The 21,367-nt window shown below is 43.4% G+C and overlaps 1 protein-coding gene across 2 annotated transcripts in view; it reads left to right on the top strand.

The window, feature by feature from the left end:
- ARHGAP22 (Rho GTPase activating protein 22) overlaps positions 1 to 21,367 on the top strand; it is a 95,231-nt gene that overhangs the window by 29,343 nt on the left and 44,521 nt on the right. The window contains exon 4 of one of the 2 annotated variants that reach the window (XM_053305944.1): positions 15,667 to 15,871. In XM_053305944.1, the coding sequence (XP_053161919.1) occupies positions 15,667 to 15,871 (205 nt within the window). Of the gene's footprint in view, positions 1 to 15,663; positions 15,872 to 21,367 lie in introns of both variants that reach the window. The other variant, XM_053305945.1, reaches the window with a different exon arrangement.

Here is a 21,367-nt window from a genome sequence, read left to right as displayed (position 1 = left end):
ATGTAGCAGTCTTTCAATTGCTCAGATGCTGTTAGCAACTTTTGCTTACCGCAGACTGTGTGCTATTTTGAATTCCAAACTTTTCTGAGTTACAGTTTGCCCTTGTTTGTGCTTTCCTGCTTTGTTCCGTTAATTCCTTGTTCTGGTGTCCTTTGTTCTTTTTTTATTCCTTGCTCTGTGTTTTCTTTTCAGTTATTACTCAGTTATTGTTAGAGGGAAGTACCTAGTTAAGTTCCGGGGACTTAATTCATTTACTATTTTCTTTGTGAGCCTTTTATTTTCATTCGTGTAGCTTCACTGCTACTTTCTGTTAACTCACAGGGGGAGTGCTGAAGGGGGTTGTAAATCCTGTTGAGTTAGCCAAGCTAACAGATTGAGCCAACAGTTAGCCAAGCTAACTGTTGAGTCAGCCAAGCTAACAGCTAACAAAACACCTGGTGGTGTTTTCCCCACCCCCTCTCCCCCTCTCTTTGTGCTTTGTTGGAAGTTTGTGATTTTTTGTTCTGCTTGATTGATTATTGTTGATTATTGATTATTGTTTGCTGATTATTAATCTCCCCTCCCATCTAGATTCCCCCCACTCCTCCCTCTCCTTGTGCCCCCTTGGGCCTGGCATCTCCCTCCTCCTGCATCCCACTCCCATCTAGATTCCCCCACTCCCCTCCCTCTGCGCTCTCCCCCTTTCTTTATCTCTAGCACTCTTTCTCTCTTTAACTTCTCCTCCTGCTCTCTTTAGTCTCTCTCCTATCCTCTCCCTGTCTTTTTCTCTTCCTCCTTCCCTTCTCTTCTCCCACACAGCACCAGCCAGCAGTCACACCTGCCAGCCTTTTACATTTATTTTTAAAGAATTTTTATTTATTTGTTGCTGCTTGGGGGTGGGTGAGTCACAATAGTGGCTCATTCTGCCCTCACCCTTGCCCCCACCTGTGCCCGCTTGTGCCACCCTCCTGTGTGCCAGCCCACTGGTATTTCTGGTTTTCGTTGTCTTGGACCAGTGTGGGGCAGGAGAAGAACTGGAAGAAGAGGGGTGAGTGTGTGCAGATCTTTTGTTGTCCCCAGCCCTAGTTGGTGGTTTTAAATAGGGCCTCCTTTATTTTGCATTTGGGTGTGGGGAGGGATATTTTGTGTATTGTTTGCTTGCTGCCTTGTTTTCTCTTGCAAGTTGTTTCTTTTTTTGCAGGTTCTTCTCCTTTTACTGGTCTCCCCCAGGCCATTGTTATTGTTGATTGCTTGCTTGTATTATTGTATTGCTTGCTGTGGGTGGAGTGGGTGGGTAGGCTTTTGTTAAAGGGGTCGTTTTAAATAGGCTTATAAAATAACTCCCTCCAAATATAAAACTTCAGATTAAAGAAGTATTTTGTTTTGATTTTTAGGTTCCCCAAGCTTTGATTTCCTCTTCTGGTAGATGCTCCTTAATTCCCGCCTTTCTCTTTCCCCAAAAAATCTTGCCCCCCACTCCTCCACCTGGTTAGAGGGTAACTGCCTGCCACCCAGGGGTCTCCCCGTTTTAAAAAATTTTCTCTCTCCAACACCTTCCCCCGATTGGCTTCCCCCCACACAAAAAGGTTCCCCTTCCCTCCCCTCAATTGGCCTCCCCCCCAAAAAGTCTTCCCTTCCCCCCCATTGGCATTTTTCCAAAAGTCTTTCCTTCCCAACCAATTGGCTTTTTCCTAAAGAATCTTTCCCTACATCTCCACCAATTGTGTCCCCCCCCCCTTAAAAAGTATTTTGCCCCTTGCTGTCCTTTCTCCTAAAGTCTTCCACCTTTTAACATGTTTGAGCAACGTGTTCAGGCCAGGCCTCACAGAAGGTTGCTAGGCAGAGGTGGGAGAAGCTGAGGGTGGGCTGTGGCTGTGGGGCAGAGAGGACGGGGACATGAGGAGCCTGATGATACTCCAGTCTTCCTCATTTGTGAATTCTTTGCCCCAGCTGAGGTGTTTGTGCACAGGCTGAACTACCCCCAGCCTGCTGCTGGTGCCGGACGAGGCCGAGGCACTAGAGCTGTGGTGGGTCCCTTGTCGCCAGGTGGTGGTGCACCACCAGTGATGGTGGAGGCTGGTGGTGCGGGGGAGGAGGCAGAGGGCAGTGAGGATGTGATGGCTGCCAGCAGCGCATCCTCCTAGGCACCGCCGGCGGCAAATAAAAATAAAATAAAAATAAAATAAAAATAAAATAAAAATAAAATAAAAATAAAATAAAAATAAAAAAAATAAAATAAAAAAAAAATAAAAAAAATAAAATAAAAATAAAATAAAAATAAAATAAAAATAAAATAAAAATAAAATAAAAATAAAATAAAAATAAAATAAAAATATGTTAATAATCCAGAAAAAAATCAACCCTCTAAATATCAAAATGATTATATTTGCAAGTGAATCACAAAAATATTGATTTTGCAAAATATAAAAACAAAGAAATCATGTTGAGTTGAAATTAATTGCATTGAATGTTGATGACAACTTTGACAAGATGAATGAATTATCATGTTGATTTTGATTTACTATTGACTGATGAAAAAACACAATTTATACAAATAGTTGTCAACATATTGATTTTCTTAAATGGGTTCTTGTGGGGAGGGGAGGGAATTGGGTCTGTTTCTTGAGAGAAAGGTGTGTGTGTGTGTGTAGGCTTTTTCTGTTGTGTGTGCGTGTCTGTGTGTCTATGTGGATGGATGCTTGCTGTAGTGTCTGTCTGTGTCAGCATGTTTTTTTCTTCCTCCCCTCCCTCCCTCCCCTCATCCATCCCTTCATCCTCTCCATCACCCTTCCATCCTCCCCTCCACCCCCACCTGCCCCACCCCCACCTGGTCTGGCAAAGTGATGAGAACTGGTCTCCCACCGAAGCACACATTATGTGTGGCATCAGACCTACTCTGAGCCAGACCTTCTCTCCCTTTAATCCCTTCTGAAACCCCCTTCCCCCCTCGCCCTTCCCCCTTCTCCTCTCCTAGCTAGCTAGTAGCAAGCACACGCACACAACACCTGACCAAACGCAAAGACTCATGCACTCACTGGTGCCGCCACCTGCCTTGGGCCTCTGTGTCCAAGAGCAAAGATGTGGTGGACCAGACACAGAAGCATTTCTTTCCCCAAGGCAAAAGGCATGCACTGCACACACAAAGAGAAGACACTAGAGAAGCAGAAGACTAGAAAGAAGTGAACCAGCAGGTGAGTGTTGCTCTGCTCTCCCTGACCTATCAGCTGCACTATGTGGTAGACTGGTAGTAGTTCCTTCCAGTAGTTTCTGTGTTAGAATTGCCTGCCCATAATTATGCCCTCCTCCCCTGTTTCTTGTAGTTGCATCACGGGTAGGCTACTACTGCCTTGCGCCGTCTTATTTAGGTATTGTTGACTTGTGTGGGCAGCTGCTGGCTGTGTGCTCACTGTGGTGTTGGTGTAGCTAGCTAGTCTAGTCTGTGGTTTTGTTTGGATTGGTCCCCTGGACCCCTTCTTGGCTTTTTTAGCCAGATGTGCATGATGCAGGAGGAGAGCAGGTCTGCTTCTGTCTGTGGTGGCTTCAGTGGGCACTGGGGCAGTGTTGTTTTTGTGTGTTTATCCTGCAGGAGCAGAGCAGGTCTGCTTCTCTGTGTGTGCTGTGCTGGCAGTAGGCAGTGGCTTTTCAGATGATTGTCAAGTTGGTGGTTTGTGTCATCTTAGTTGCTATGGATATGTGGACTGACCTGGGTGGTGTTAGGGTCTCCAGATAGGGGCAAAAAAGCTGGGGTGGCAATTGTTGGGTGCTCCTAGTATTAATGGTGATTTTTTTAAAAAATCCCCATAGGATATAATGTAGATCTGGGGCAGTCCCGAACCCCTACTCTGGGGGGTGTCAGGGCACTCCAAAGTGGGTCTGGGGCCATGGCAGAAATGGCCTCAATCCATCCCAGACATCCCCAAATTGATAGGAGTGATTGCTCTTTATTTATGAATTTCTATCGATTTTTAAATAATATCTCATTGGGATTGATGGCCATGACCTTTCACCCAGTGACACACATTCTGCTTTCCAATGAGATATTGGAAAGCTTGATACCAATGCCTGATACCTATGCCCTATTCTGGAACTCCTGCTTACTAATCCTTTCACTGCCTGACCTTGCTTTTGTCTGCTTCTGTGTGTTGTCCTTGGTCTCTGACCCTCTGCCTGTTGACCATGCCTCTCACCTACTCCTTTGGATTGCTTTCTGATGCTGGACCCTTGCTTGTGTGACCTTGACCTTGCTTGTCCCTATGGAATGGCCACGGACTACTGACATTTGGCTTGGTGACCTGGACTGGATAATTCCCTGTGCTGAGAGACACGACTTTTCCTGATGGGCACAACAAAAAGTCATTAAAGTCATCACCTCACACCTGATATACAAATGAGCAAACAGTTTGCAGTCATTACACAGGGAATGTAAGACATTCTTAATCCTGGGTGGGAACATAGGAAGCTGCCTTGTTGTGCATCACCCAGAGCCTTTGGATGGGGTGGTAATGTAATGTAATGTAATGTAATGAATTAATAATTAATATATACCAAGTCAGACCACTGTCTGGTCCGTCTAGCTCAGGATTATCTACATAGACTGACAGCGGCTTCTCCAAGGTTGCAGGCAGGAGTCTCTCTCAGTGTTATCTTGGAGATGCCAGGGAGGGAACTTGGAACCTTCTGCATGCAAGCATCATGACACCTTCTTCGTCATGAACCCCACCGCCCACTGAGATCTGCTGGAGAGGTCCATCTGCAGTTGCCACCGGCTCGTCTGGTGGCCACTCAGGGATGGGCCTTCTCCGCTGTTGCCCCGAGGCTTTGGAATGCACTCCCTAGTAAAATAAGAACCTCCCCATCTCTGACAGCTTTTAAAAAGTCTTTAAAGACGCATCTGTTCACCCAGGCTTTTAATTAATATAGTTTTAATGGTTTTAATGCTGTTTTAAAATAGTTTTAAAAAAATTTAAATTGTTGTAATGTGTTAAATTTTTCATTTTTGTCTTAACTAATGTTTTACTTTCTTTTTATTCTGTTGTAAACCACCCAGAGGCTTAAGTTTGGGGCAGTATAAAAATATGTTAATAAATAAAAATAAAATAAATGCAGGTGTTCGTCTCAGAGCAGCCCCACCCCTAAAGAGGAATATCTTACAGTACACACACATGTGAGCACTGTACCATTCAAATGCAAACCAGGGCAGACCCTGCTTAGCAAAGGGGACAATTCAGGCTTGCTACCACAAGACCAAGAACAATGGATGTTCTGGCATCCATTGTACTCAGCTGTGGGAGTTTTTTGAATGGCTCTAAAATGGGTTCAGGTTGATGTTCTATTCTCTTGCTCATATACTGACAATACTTCCATGAACCTATGTCCTCAGTCTTCATGATGCTCTACTTTACATCATCACAGATGTGACAAGGTCCACAAGGTCCCCCATGTCATCACTGAAGAGGTTTCCCAGTCCTCTGCTGTAAAAACACATTTAGCATGCTGTTCATGCTCAAATAAACCATAGGGATGTTCACACGACCCATGGGGCTTGAGGGGGGCAGGATCAGTCCTACCTTCCCACATATGAGTGCCTCATTCCCTTCCTGCACCCTAGGAGGCCCCGCTGCCCCTTTATAAGTAGACTCACGATCTGGCCTGCAAACCAGTTCAGACCAGTTCAGCAGTTGAACCGGACCAGGTCCAGTTTGACCGGGCTGGGCTGGTGCACATCCCTAATTGGTGCTACTTCTAGCCCAGCAACAGTCCACCATCTACAGTACAGATAGGTTCTCCATTAATTCTACAGCTCCTCCTTCCCCTTTAATGATGGCATTATGTTGCTCGTGCCCTTGGTCAATGGGTACAAGAGCAAACAGCTGATCGAATGCCACAATGGGTATTTGGCATGAATTAAGGGTACTGACAGCCTTAGAAACAACCATTAACATGTGTAATCATAACTGGTATGTGAGATGGCTCTTTCAGGAGTGGCCATAGTGCATATTCCTGTCTGGGGATGTTGTTTGCATGGTATATTGACGATGATGACATTTGCCCACCTTTACTAGTATTGCTATACATACTGTATGATCTTTGGCATAATCACTGATACTCCTGCTCTTCTGCTTCTCTCCTTGCTGTGTGTTTCCCTTGAGTGAAGAAAGAGTTGCCTTTGGGTGTAGCTGCAGTGTGGGAGTAATGTCTGTATAGAAGTCAAGCAGATGAGAAACCACTTTTGATGTTGCTTTTGAAGGAATTTTCAGGATCACCTGCAGCTCTCCAGCGTGTTTGGGCAGTGGGTGTTGGAAGAAGGAAATGCATGTGCCAAGAAAAGAGGTCTGTGTGGTTGTTGCCAATGAACTGTGGTCGATGTTGTTGCCTGAGGCTGCTGCGAATATGCCCATCAACACATTTGGACAAAAACTAATTTCAAACAGTACGTCAGGTTCAGCTTTGCGCAGCTGTCATTTTGTTTTGAACGAACATATTTCAGCTCTATTTGTTAACACTTAGGATCATAGACTGCACAATCCCTGTAAATTCCACACTTTTATCATAAAAAGCATAGTTTCCAAAATCTGCTCCACTAAGATGAAGGGAAGGGGAAATGATGAGCCATGTGTGTATGTGTGTGATAACCAGCGGCTTCACTTTCCCCTCTCCTCTGCCCACAGATGTATACAGTTACTTGCATGCTTTTCCCCTTCACATACATGGAGATTCCACCAAAACCTTCTAGTTCTACTAAAGTACATGCTTGGTGTGTTTAATCCAGCCAGCCTTCTTGTGCTTAGCAATTGGCAGACTTGTATTTCCTATCCAAGTAAGCTCCATCTGGCAAAACCTTTGATGTTTAGAATGCCAAAGCCATTGGGCCTGCTGGTCCTTGCCATTCCATATCCCCTAAGGCTATGGAGAAGTGTTAAATTATCTCACTTGGTCTTGTTTGTGACAGAGGTTCATAAATAGCATTAAACTGATACCTGGCAGGAAGTAGCAATCAGGCAGCCCAGATATTTGTCACTGGAAAGAGCAGAGAACAGATCATGAGGCAGGCAGTATTTTTTCTATATTCTGGCAACTATTAGGAATACATCTGATAAGCAATTAAAACCTGAATTTCTTACACAGCCCATGGGAGAGGCCTTTGTTAAAACTTGCATTCTAGACTGAGTTGCTATTTACCTTGGCTGCAGGTGGGAGGAGTGTGAAGAGTGGGCAAGACCCTGCCTGCCTCCCTTGCTGTTGCAGTGGGAGCTGGCTAGCTCCACAATTTCAATTGGATATTTCAAATGCTTTCAGCACAAGTCATAATTAATACTGAATGAGTTGTGGGATTGAAGCCAGAAGTGTTGCCGTAATTACTGCAGGGAGGCCTTGTGGACAACAAACGGTGCTGGAGCTCAGAATGTGTCTGATGCCTGGAGCCAGGACCTTCTTCCTCTGTCACTCCTGTTCTCCCACACTGCCAGACTTCTGCTGGAGGCTGCGTGCCTGCCATGTGCCCAACTGCTGTGCTACAACCAGAGGTAAGCATGGGCTTGCGAGATAGCTTCCGTCATTTCCCAGAGGACAAACAACTGCAAGATCAGGCTCAGAGCTTCAGCTTTCCCAAAGATGAAAGATGGGTGCCAAAGACATACCTTAACATGTCTGAAAACTCCCCTCACTAGAGGTTTTGTGGGCTCTTTTGAGCAACTCAGTATCATGAATGAGAAATGGCCAGGAGGAAAGGAAGGTATAGCAATTCCCACTTCTCTCATAGACTTTGCTGATGACTCTGAATTAACCCTCTAGTCTTCTGGAGATTAACTAATCTAACAGATGTTACTAATCAATGTATTGCCCCACTGTGGGCCCTGTTCCTTAAGCTGTAATGTGTGAGTGTCATTCTGCCTGTTGTGCATGTTATGTCAGCTGTTTCTGTGGTCATGATTATTGTGTTTGTGTTCAATAGTGCAGGATTGTGTTTCTGTGTGACCTGCAGTGCAGCTATGCTTAAAGCTGACCAGCTACCACACATACTAAGTCGGCCTGGTATAAAGAAATACATGTAGCACATGCATGTTTCACCACTCATTTGAGTTATGCATTTGTCCATTTGTCAAGGTAACAGGTGAGTGTTTTACACATGTATTTTTACACTGCATTATACATGCCAATAGAGCAACATATGCCTGTAGCAACTATTTGAATGTATCTTAACCAAAGGTATGTATTTTCCTGTGTTCTGTGGCTTACCTATATGTAAGGCAGATCATTCATTCATCAGATACTATTGTTCATGCATCAAGAATCATATAGCTCCATATGATTCCTTGTCTGGAAAACCTAATGTGAATCTAAGGATATTAGAGGGAATACTCTATGGGCAGATTAATTGACTCAAGGAATGTATTTTACGTTTTCAAAATATCACTTTTTGTCTTTAAGCCAGTGTTGAATTAGGGAATTATGAAAAACTCTAAATGCTTCACAACTCCCAACATGTTCAGACTTTGTTCTGCTAGCACTGAGTAAGTAACTAATCATAGAGGGGAAAACCTCTCTCCTCATCTGCCAGTCATAAAACCATTTCTGGTTTAGTTTTCCTGCTCATTTGTCTCTTAGCAAACAGCTTCCAGGACGGTTTAAAAATGAAAATTTGTTAAGCCTTCTGCCTTCCCCAGCTATGCTGGTTAGGGAACCTGCTCTCCATTGGACCTCACAGAGGAGAAGGATGTCAGCTGAGCAAGCCATTTTTATTATTCTAATCAAATCAAAAACTGGTTCACTAATAAGAAAGGAGGTAACTCTTTGATCATTGTCACTAGTAGCACTGAGAAGTGCAGTGTAGAGTCAAGATTTCTTCTAATGCTACCAGATTTGAAGCATGATGACAGATGGTAATGTTTTGATATATGCATATACAAGGCTCAAGTAAAGGAGAGTCGACTGCTGCTCATTGGTCCATCAACAGCTTTCAACCTAAGAGCCAATCAGGTATTAGTGATGCTTCCAGTATGTATCACTCAAATGTCCATGCAGTTGTCTCCTTTTGCACTGCAGCCAGAAGGGTTAGCTGTAAGGTTCTTGCAAATCAAATGTATGTGACAGTCTGAACCAGTTCTTACTGAAATGACATCCACTTTACTCTACAAGGACTAATATTTTTAAATGACTGTCAATGTTCTAAAAGATATGTATTTCTGACAATGGGATTCAGTTGGGATATGCAACTGCAGACATGCTGAGTCTGAAAATTGTTGCTGCACATGTGTGGAGGCCATGCGTCACGCAAAGGCGGCTGGGGAAGCACTGCTGGTGTGTGATGATAGCTGTGGGGAGCACCACCAAAACAGGAAGTTGTGGCAGGCAGCACAGGAGCAGGTATGGACCTGCTCTCTTCCCTAATAAAGATGCAAGGGAAGTGCTGCAAATCGCTGTTTGAATTGTGATTCATGCACATCGCTAACGTACTTCCCCTTTGTTAGACTGATAGTCTTGGGTTTTACACTCTCACCTGAGACACAGACTTCCTCCTTCTCCCTTCCCCTTTCCTGTATTAAGCTAGCAGCCAATAAGGAAGTGTGAATTGATTCGGGTACAAATCAATTTGTACCCAAATCTAGCTGATTCGGGTGATTTGGAGACAGAACAAATCACCCCTGTGGTCCACTGGCTAGATTCAGGTCCAAATTGAATTGTGCCTGATTTTATTTGAAACAATTCAAGATTCGGATCCCTCCTATTAATTCCCCCAGATTCCCAGCTTTCATTTAAAAAGAGAAGCTAAACTCTAGTCCTTGTAGAAGTGGAGTTATGGAACAAAATATGTGGTCACTATTTTTCAAGTATTTGGATTCTTTGGTGTATTAAAAACTTTTCCTCAATGAATCCCTATGAGGATTCAGTATACACCTTCATTTCTTCATTTTGACTGTCTTTGTACAGTGCCAGCTGTCAACTGCCATGTGCCAACTACACCCTCCTCCTGCCCACAAGGCAGTGGGGTACTACTCAGTTTATGTTCTAGAAATTTTTTCAAGTGTTTAGAGTCCTTGGTGTGTAACAGCCTTTCCTCATAAATAAATCCCTATGAGAATTCATTACACACCAAAAGTCTAAACACCTCAAAAATTCCTAAAATATAAACTGAGTATCCAGTGGTTGAGGGGGGGTGTAGCTAGCACAAGGAATGCCATTAATTCCTCACCCCCACCCACAAAGGAGTTAGTCATGTGCATGGACCGGTTCGGAGGCCATTCTAAAGGCCTCCAGACCGGTCCAGTCACGGGGTGGTTTTGGTTCGGGTGGGGGGTTCCAATTAAAAAAGGGGGGGCTTTACTCACCCCTTCCAGAAAAGTCACGTATTTTATGTACGGCAGTAGAACTTCCCTAGAAGCCATTTGCAGCGCAGCTGGCAAAGGGGAAGGGGACGGCAGGGGAGTTCTACTGCCGTCCTCTTGTAAAGGATGGGCAATTTGACAAGAAGGGGGTGGCGGGGAGGGGGGAACCCCTTGATAGCTCCAGGGGGCGGCCGCCAGCCGAGGGGGGCTTGCTTAGCTTGAAGAAGGCAGCAGGGACTGAGCGATCCTGCTGCCCGATTATGTCTGTAGAGCCCGCGCAGCGGAGATTGAAGCGGGCGGCACCCTGCCGCCCGATTACTACATAAAATACGTGACTTTTCTGGAAGGGGTGAGGAAAGCCCCCCCTTTTTTAATTGGAACCCCCCACCCCAGTGCCGGACCGGTTCTGTGCACACCCCTAAAAGGAGTGAGGTCAAAATCAACAGAAGAAATGAAGGTGTGTAATGAAGACACCAAAGAATCTAAACACTTCAAAAAATCCTTTAAAAATGAACTGAGTACCCCAGTGTGTGTGTGGGTATGTGTGTAGTCGACACATGGCAGTTGACAGTGGGCACTGTCCAATGACAGTCAAAATAAACAGAAGAAATGAAGGGGTATAATGAATCCTCATAGGGATTAATTATGAGGAAAAATTATTAGACACCTATGAATCTAAACACTTCAATATTCCTAAAAAATAAAATGAGTACCCCACTGCCTTGCAGGTGGGCGGGGGTGTAGTTGGCACATGACAGTTGACAGTTGGCATTGTCCAATGATGGTCAAAATGAACAGAAGAAATGAAGGTGTGCAATGAATCCTCATAGGGATTCATTATGAGGAAAAATTATTAGACACCTATGAATCTAAACACTTCAATATTCCTAAAAAATAAAATGAGTACCCCACTGCCTTGCAGGTGGGTGGGGGTGTAGTTGGCACATGACAGTTGACAGTTGGCATTGTCCAATGATGGTCAAAATGAACAGAAGAAATGAAGGTGTGCAATGAATCCTCATAGGGATTCATTATGAGGAAAACTTATTATACACCAAAGAATCCAAACACTTGAAAGATAGTGATACATTTTGCAACTTTAAATCCCCATTATTTCCTATGGTGGAAATATACAAAATCAGTTTTAAAAATTTTAAAAATGTTGGAAATCAACGAAGTATCGCACTGCCTTGAAATTTGGGTGGTAGGTGGTACCCATGGGGATCATGGTGGTAGGTGGCACCCTACGACCTTTATAAGTGGTCCAAATTTACCTGAATCTGATCTGATCAAATCAAATACAAATAGAATCTGGGGTGACTGTGGGGTTAGATTTGGAAACAAAACAAATCAGGGGTGATTTGATTTGGGCACAAATCAAATTTTTAAAAATCAATTTGTGAATATCCCCAGCAACCAAGCATATAGATTGTATTTATCTCCCTTGTGGATTTCCTAAATAAACTACTTTATGTGAAACTTAAACTCCATGTCTCTAGACATGGAGAAAGGGGACTCTTCTCTAGTAGTGCTCTCTCTAGTAGTGCTCCTTTTCCTGTGCACATCTGCTGTAGCTTGGGCAGAAAAAGAAATCTCCCCTCCTGAGCTCTCTAACATGTAGGTTGGCTCTTAGGTTGAAAGCCTTTGATGGACCAATTAGCAGCAGTCCGCTCTCCTTTGCTTGAGCCTTGTATATGCTATTAGAGATTAGGCTTTCGATCTTGCATGTGAGAAGCTTTGATCCAGCTTTTATACTGAGGCAGTTTCACTGCTACTAGCTGTATTTTATCAGAAAGATTTGATAACATACCACAAAGAGCTGTTGCAACCTAAGCTATACTATCCTCAATTGATAAGGACAGACAATCAACATCCTAATCTGTACTCAATACAGATTCCTCCTTTGAACCAGCACCACACTTATATGTCCCACCTTCCAGTATTGCAGGATTCCCTCTCATATGCTGTGAACTTGGGATGTATTAAACTGAAAACATGAACGTTATTGGGGACACACACACACACACACACACACACACACACACACACACAGGGACATGGTGATCTCAGAAGTCCCTCCAGAAAATAAATTGAAAAGATAGGGAGGAAAATGAGAAAAAAAATCATGGGGGGAAGCAAAAGGATGAATTGTAAACTGCCCTGAGCCATTTTGAAAGGGCGGTATACAAATCAAATAAATAAATAATAAATAAATAAATAAATAATATAGGGATGAAAATGAGAGAGAACAAGGAAATGAGTATGTGGGGAGAAACAAAAAGAGAAACTTAGGAAAAGAGAGAAGTAGGTGGGAAAGGAAGAAACTTCCTCTTCCTTGTTCAATTTCTGTCCAGGTAGGTTGAGGGATAGAATCACATGCTCTATGTGTTATTTCTGCCTTTCCTTCCTCTGAACCCCTAACAGCAGGGGCGTATCTATGGTAGGGCAGGCAGGGCACGTGCCCCGGGCGCCACTTGAAGGGGGGCATCATTTTTTAAAATTAAAATGTTTTTTAAAATTGCCACCAAAAACAAAATGGCCACTGCACATGCTCAAATGGCCTCTGTGAGGCCCTAGGCCATGCCAGGCCTCGCAGAGGCCATTTGAGCATGTGCAGTGGCCATTTTGTTTTCAGTGGCCATTTAAAAAAAAAAATTTAAATGGCCACCGCACATGCTCAAATGGTCCCTGTGAAGCCCTACAGGCCAGCGGAGGGAGGGGGAACCTTTGCAGACACCCCCTGCGGCCCAAAAGGTGCTACAGGTAATTATATATATATATATATATATATATATATATATATATATATATATATATATAAATAATTTTATATATTTATATATAACACTGTACACATATTCACATATGCAGTTTGGCACTATGTACAGAGAATCAGGGCTTGTCAATATTGAGCTAAAGCTTGTGAGCTAGGATTGTATTCATTTGCTCTTACTTTGCTTCTTGTGATAAGTGAGTTAAATGTGATGACTTAATAATATGGCTATTAATGGTGGGTTTGTCTTTGAATTAGTGTGAAATCCTTAGTATTAAGGCCCACTGGGAGTTTCTTGCTCTCTTTCTCTCATTTTAACTGTCTTTCTGAAAGACTAGAATATATTCCAAGCAGTGACACAGTTTACTCTGCATATCCTTTAATTATTTTCAGAGTATCTGGGAAAAGTCAAATTCTCCATTTATTTTTAAAACTTATGTAATAGTGATGCTACAATGCATAGTAGAGAATTAGACAGGCACTTCTGTTTAGTTTTCCAAGTACACCTCCACATAATATTTGGGTATTTCAGCATACTGAAATTTGTAGTTTTCCAGCATTTTTTGGTCTGGCTACATCCACTGATAAATAGTTTTAAAAATATTAAAAGATTAATGAGCTTGACTTGTATTTTTCAGCTGATATTATGGTAAAGTTATCTGAAAGATGGGTGACAGATGTTTGGACAGGGGGTGCAATTTCAGTGCTTGCCCTAGGCACTATTTCCTCTAGATACACCTCTGCCTAACAGCATTACAAAACCAACAGAAGAGTGAGCAAGAGGCCGCATGCAGAACTACAATTACCACTGGCCTTTGCCATACCTCTCTGTCCTTTTCCAAGTACCTGGATCAACAACAGTAAAGAGCTCTGTGGTACAAGTCCAAGGCAGACAGTTGATTCCTGCACTTGGGATGACTGCATGTGCACATGCCGGCCACTGTTCTCCTCTTCTTCATCTCAAGTTGTTCTGACTTGCCCGTTCAGAAGACAGAGGGCAGGGAAGTTGGAGCAGCAGGAAGGGACCTGAATCACTTCCTGCTCTTTCAATTTCTCTGCCTTTTGAAAAGGCAGAGTGGGTCAACTGAGACAAGAAGGAAGATAAAGGTGGGCATGCAAGCCTGCTGCTGGTGAGGAAGAGGGCCTGGGACCCGGGGGGGGGGGGCTGTAAGTGGCTAGCAGCAAGTCTGTGGAGGTAGGCACTGCAGAGATCAATCCACTGTCTAAGGAAGCTGCCTTAACTACCTTCATTAGGAGGCTGACTCAAATTGCAATGTTGGGGCAGGACACCATGAGGGCACTGGGTGGGGAAGAGGAAGATGTGCATGCTAATTGAAGGCTGCAGTGCTAATCATCTCCTGGAAAAGATGGGGAAAATAGGCAATTGCTAATGTTGCTAATATGGAATGATTGGGAAAGAAGCAACTAGCATTTTGACAAGTTTCAATAGCACCTTTCCTGTCTACACTAGATAAACTTGCATTGGAATTGTGTTGAGTTTTTTAAAAAATAAATACTACAAATGAGGTTGGAAAAAGCATGGGAGAACAATTCAGAAAATATTGGCATGCAGTTGGATGATAACTGTATTGTCTGGATGCTATGTAAAAAGAGTTTGAATAAGGAATAGCAATTATAGAGAAAAGTATGACATTGTTCATGACTCCCTCTCAACTGAGAAGTTGAAACCAAAACTCTTCTTTTCATAGTATTTCCTACCTCACTTCTTCGAACATTATTAAAAATATTTATATAACCAAAAAATTTAAAATGACAGTCAAAGCAAGAGGAATGAGAAAAAAGCCCCCTGTCCTAAAAAGGCTCACAGTATAAAAAGAAACACAAGGAAGACACAAGCAGCAGTCACTGGAGAGATGCTATGCTGGAGTTGACTAGGGACAGTTGCTCTCCCTCTGCTAATTTGAGAGCCACCGATTTAAAATCTGCCTCTTTGCCCAATTAGCAGATATTCAGGCAACTCATTTTGAGAGCAGCACCCAAACTATAAACAATTAAAAGGATAATAATGAAAGCAATTGAAGTGCTATAGGGCTATAATATTTTGTGAGGTGGAGAAAGTTGGGCTGGGCTGAGTCAGAGACTCAGAGATGGGATGGATACCAGAACATAGATGAACACTACCAGGAACATCTTCCACCTGCAGCACAGTCAAGTGATCTAGCTAGTTAAATAGTCTTGATCAACTGGAGAATACTTGACCTTGTGCAACAAAATACCAAGTGTTACAAATGTTGCAGACTGAAAGGACCATAGAAAAAAGAACGAGTTTATTTGGAAAAGCACTGGCATCACAACTGCTTGTTTCTATTGGACAGCTAAGGGGGAGGAGAGTAAAGTTTGAGAGGAGATTTATATAACCCATACTTTGCAATGATTCCTCTAAACCAAATTACACCCAGACTATGTGCTGCTAGTTCCCCAAACAACATGGAGGGATGTTAAGGGCCAAAATAGATTCATGTGGCAATTTCTTCTTTCCTTTGATACAGTCTGACTTGCTCCCACTTCCTGGCCTTTCCAAACCTGGCCTGTGGGCAACCAAAGATAATGCTTGGCTTCTTCTATTGGCAGGGATCTTTGGGCAACGCTTGGAAGACACCGTCCAACATGAAAAGTGTGGGCAGCACCTGGCTCCACTTCTAGTGGAACAATGTGTGGATTTTATTCGGGAGCATGGCCTCACTGAGGAAGGGCTCTTCCGCATGCCTGGGCAAGCCAGCCTGGTGAAAGACCTGCAGCATTCTTTTGATTGTGGGGAGAAGCCTCTGTTTGACAGGTGAACTAAGTGTCCCAAGTGTCTCAACTAGGGTATCTCATCCCACCCTTTTGTACTGGTTTAGGAATAGAATCACCATTTCTTGCCCTGGATATCTTTACATTTCCCAGTGCAAAGGAAAAGAATGCAGGCTTCTCATGGCCATTCCTTCTGGGATCCTGTTGTCCATGACTCTCCCTCAGCAATTGGGACAAACTGCGTTAAGAAAGTAAAGCAAAGTGAGGAGAATGGGAATACTGTCTCTAACAAAGATGAGAAAAGCAGGCGTTCAGGTGAGCCTCACAGCAGGTGTGGGAGAGGAGAACCACAGGATCAGAATTGGAATGCACAGGAGGAGCTGTACCTTCTTTCTCTCTCATTGCACTGGGAGAGTTAAAGGTAAATGTCTGAAGTAAGAGATAATCTCAGCTTAGCTAAGATTGATACATCACAAACTGCATAATAAATCTAAAGCAACACATAAGAACAGCCCTGCAGGATCAGGCCCAAGGCCCATCTAGTCCAGCATCCTGTTTCACACAGTGGCCCACCAGATGCCGCTGGAGGCCACAGGCAGGAGTTGAGGTCATGCCCTTTCCCCTGCTGTTACTCCCCTGCAACTGGTACTCAGAGGCATCCTGCCTTTGAGACTGGAGGTGATCTATAGCCCTCCGACTAGTAGCCATTGATAGACCTCTCCTCCATTGTTGTGAGCCAAGCCTGATTTGTACACTAGATATGCTATGGAGCTAGCATATGAAATGAGGCTTGTTTCACCAGTGTCACAAAGTGACCAGTTCTTTGTATAGTGACCATGTATAGTCTGGGAACAAAAGTAGAAAGATGACCAAAACACTCTCTAACAATTCAATGGGCTTTATTGAGTATAAAAGAGCAACAGCATCAACCTAACTGAGCAGAAAACAGAACAATCAAAACTACTACTAATATTTCAATTATAGCTAGTAACGACATCAACCCAGTGTTCCTAACTATCACATGTGTGTGGATGCATGTAGGGTCAGTATTAAATCTTCCTAAAACCTAACACAATTCAGATATAGATGGAAAGGGGGTGGGGTTAAGGAAGGCACAGGAATGGGATGGTTGGGAATCAGGAGTTAGTAAAAGGAGGAGAAAGGGGGGAAGGGAAAGCCAAGGCTGTAGAAGCAGCATATTTATGTTAAAAGAATGTTAAACGTCAAAGGTGTTAGGAAAGAAGAATCAAGGCTATATGTGTGAGACAGCAATTAAATCATTTTCTTTTGTGTACATCTACTTAGGGTGTAATTCTAAAAACAGCAAGAGGATATAAACAATGCTTCTAATTCTACATTGTGAATATCTCCTCAGAGAAATACAGGATTATCCCCTGTCTTTTCAAGACAATTCACTAGATAGCAAAGCAATGACCAATGACTAGTGTAAACTTTCTGTAAGAGGAAATGCTAGCTCAGCTCCTACCTCCCCCCCCCCAACCGCCCAGAGACATTACCTGAGAGCGAGTTAAATCTTCCTAACATGCATCTGTAAAGGCATTCCATAGTGATAGCATTTGGATATGTGTGAGACAGGAAAGCAAGCCTGGCCATTGTGTCTCTTGATTACATGTTTCACAAGTATTGAGAAACAATGCTGGATTGCCTCTACCATGACAAAGCAATTACCATCTGTCCCAAGGGCAAGTCATGAGAACTGGGTGTCATGTACTGGTCAGTTCATCTGAGTTCAGGCATTAACTGATTTCTTAATAAAGTGGAATCAGACAAAGGCCTAGATTTCACATCATTTTGGATTGGTAACTCTGGGTCTAATGTGGTAGTCAGGGTGGCCACAACACTATGAAGTTATCCAAACCCCGCTTAAAGCATCCAGGTTGTTGGCTGTCACCACATCTTGTGGCAGAGAATTCCACAAGTTGATTATGCATTGTATGAAAAAGTACCTCCGTTTCTTGATCCTAAATTTCCTTGCAATCAATTTCATGGGATGACCCCTGGTTCTAGTGTTATGTGAGAGGGAGAAGAATTTCTTTCTTTCCACTTTCTCCACACCATGAATGATTTTATAGACCTCTATCATGTCTCCCCGCAGTCGTCTTTTTACTAAACTAAATAGCACCAGGTGTTGTAGCCTTGCCTCAAAGAGAGGTGCTCTATCTAGACCCCTGATCATCTTGGTTGCCCTCTTCTGCAGCTTTTCCAGTTCTACAAAGTGCTTTTTTAGATGTGGCGACCAGAATTGTACGCAGTTCTCCAGGTGTGGCTGCACCATAGTTTTGTATAAGGGCATTATAATATTAGCAGTTTTATTTTCAATCCCCTTCCTAATGATCCGTAGCATGGAATTGGCCTTTTTCACAGATGCCACACATTGAGTTGGCACTTGCAACAAGCTGTCCTCCATGACCCCAAGATTCCTCTCCTGGTCAGTCACCGACAGCTCAGATCCCATCAACTAGGGGTGTGCAATTTGGATTTTTGGTGTTTTGATTTGCATCCAAATTGAAAAACCCCCAATTCGTTTTTGGATCTGACCCATCCGAATCACCCCAGATTTGATTCGGATCCATATTAATCCGAATCTGAATTGATTCGAATCAAGAAAATGGGTCCCAGGGCAAAAAGAGTGGGGTGGGGTGATAGTGCCTAATGGGTGGAGACTACCACCCAAATTGCAGAGGGATTGGGCAAAGGGTTGATTTTTGATGAATTGTTGAAGTTTACGCGTCATTAAGGTTTTCCCCAATAAGGTATAATGGAGGTGTATCGCTTCACATCAGGGGGAAAGGGGTGGCCTAGAGCCATGTGGGGTTGGTGGTAGTGCCCAAGGGGGGCAAGGAAGCTACCAGAATTTTTTCAAAGGATTTGGGCAGAGGGGTGATTCATTGAAGTTTAAGCGTCTTTAAGGTTTTCCCTCATAAGGCATAATGGAGATTTCAGCAGCCCCATAACTGTACTTGGGGAGTGCTGGTGGCCAAGAGCGAGTGGCCAAGAGCGAGTGGTGGTGTAGTGCACATATGGTGCCAACCACACCCCTGGGTTTCTAACCCATGGGGTACAGAGTTCTGTTGTTTCTGAGATGTTCTGAGTATAGATTCTTTGGTAGCAAACGTGGATTTGTGGTTTGTATTGAAAATCTCAATTAAGGACTGCCTGCCTTAATTGAACACATTAGCTATACAAAGGCAGATGGTGTTTGAGGGGTGGGCGTTGGGACAATTAAATAGTGTGGGCAATTAAATAGTCACTTGTGGATTATTTTTTGCCCTTTTATGGAATGCAAGCAACAACCCAAGAAGTCTCCATTCTTTCTGTTCACCTCAATGGTGGCTGGCTGCTATTGTGATGTTGTTTTTTCCCCTTCCCCATTTTCTTTTCCTTCTTTTCATTTCCATTTCTGGAAAGTCAGATGCTATGTTAAAGTAAAAGACCTTCATGGGAATTTCAAAGTAAATCCAATAGTTCAGTAGAAATTCCTCAGAATTGCCCCTGTTCATATTCTGCCCTGAGAAATTGTACACTACAGAATATGTGAGATGCAGTATTCTCTCCAAGTCTCTTCTCTCACTTGGCATCACTTAGGGATGTGGGTTTTTTGTTTTTGCATATGAGGGGAGAACACAAAACTTCCTTCAGCATATAGACTTTTTTTCTAGATCCTATGTGGTAGCTACCCCTCTTTTTCCTCCCTAATCTGGAAAAAATAACCATAGCTTAGATCAGTTTTAGATCAGAGGCATTTCCTGCAAAGGACAAGAGGGCAGGCTGTTCACTTCATAGCTCTTCTCTCTTCCCTCTCTCCTCTATCCAGATTCCAGCCACCCTTAAATTGAGACGCTCCTGCTTGGCAGTCTCAGGTTAGCCCTTTGAGCCAACCTTAATTTTGCTGCTTCTCCTCTCAGAGTTGTAAAAAGGCCCTGCCAGCAGGACTTTTTTACAACTTTGAGAGGACCAGAGGCAAAATGTTCATTTGAAAACACCCCCCCCCCCAAAGAAACAGCCCCTTTCTTCTCACTGCTCCCTGTGTCGGTATAATAGTTTTCTCAGTTTGAAAAAAAAAATCCTAGATATGCATACAATATTTTCAAAAAATCATCTATACTGACATCAGAATTAACGCAACAATATGTTACGATGTTATTATTGAAAGACAAAGATCTACTATTGGTTTCACTTGCAAAGTATATGACTCTTGCAAATGGGATCCATTTTTCCTGTTTTATAAACAAATGCAAAGATGTTAGTGCAGGCAGGAGCCTCCCCTGCCTGCGTTAGCATTGGTGACAGACTGAAGAGTCACATGCAAGCAGCGAGCCTGCATCATGCTGGATTGTGCAGCTCACAGTTCAGTAGGTCAGCCATTATGTATAGTCTTAGATTCATCCCATCTATCTGCATTATCTAAGAAGTGAATGAAATGTTTTAGTTCAGAGGAGGGAGAAATGTTGAGATCTTTGGGGTAAGCTCTCACTAGAGCATCAGCATCCCTCTCCAGAGTATCGTGGCTTTAGGAAGCCTGATCCAGTCTCATTAGGAAACCAAATAAATCTGTGAAGCAAAGGAGTGTTTCTCCAGTTCAATGTGAAGTTTGTCTAAGATAGTATTGTAAGTTTCCACTCTGAACTTATTTCTTGCAATTAGCCTGAAGTCACTTTCTTCATCGGGATAAATTGATTTGTATTTTTAATCTGAATATGTGGTTTCCACTTGAGAACACTCTCTCTCTCTCTCTCTCTCTGGCCTCTTCTTCAGTTTTTAAAAAAGTTACTCTGGATATCGTGAACAAAATGCACTCCCCTCACCCACCCATGTGTGAGGCCTGAAGCAATTGCCTCCTTGCTCCTTCCCCACAAAGGCTCTGCTTGCTAGTGAGAAAAAAAATCTTGAGGGAAGTTATTTTAAGCTGAAAAAAGACAGCAGTGGGAAGGGTTAAACAACTTCTTTCTTTCACTGAGATGCAACCTGCTCATGGTGCTTTGAAGATTTTTGTTTTAAACGTATATGCAGTAGAAAGAATAGGAACACTTCCCTGCATCCTTTGAACATCATTACATTCTGTGCATATCCATATTCATTCCATGAGGCATAATGAGGGAAGAGTGAGCCCATGTTCACATAGTGTATATGGATGGGCTCCCCGCTTGTGGTGGCGCCATCCAGAGTTGACACACGTGCTCACATGCATACACACATCTTACTCATTCCTCTTCTGGACTGGGGCTCCTGCTGCTGCCACCACCACCAGACTCGTCAGCTACCTCCTTTGGCCTCTCGTCCAGCTCCACCCATCTTCCTTCCATCAGCCAGGAGCTGGGCAAGCAGCCAGAAGAAGGGGGCTGGCAGGGTGGTGGCAGCAGGTGACGAGAGGGGGTCAGGAGGAGGAGCTCAGAGGCTCCTCCCAAATTCTCAGTGGTTCTCAGATGAAGGCTGCAACAGGTTCTTTGAACTTGTTCACTCTATTGTAGCTCCACCTTGATTCAATCCTTTAAATCCAGGTGTATCTTTTAAAAATGCC

This window comes from Hemicordylus capensis, chromosome 3 (genome assembly GCF_027244095.1).
Source record: "Hemicordylus capensis ecotype Gifberg chromosome 3, rHemCap1.1.pri, whole genome shotgun sequence".
In the NCBI taxonomy this organism is placed as follows: Eukaryota; Metazoa; Chordata; class Lepidosauria; order Squamata; family Cordylidae; genus Hemicordylus; species Hemicordylus capensis.
Note: the sequence above shows the minus strand (reverse complement) of the source record. Positions and strands in the feature narration are given on the sequence as shown.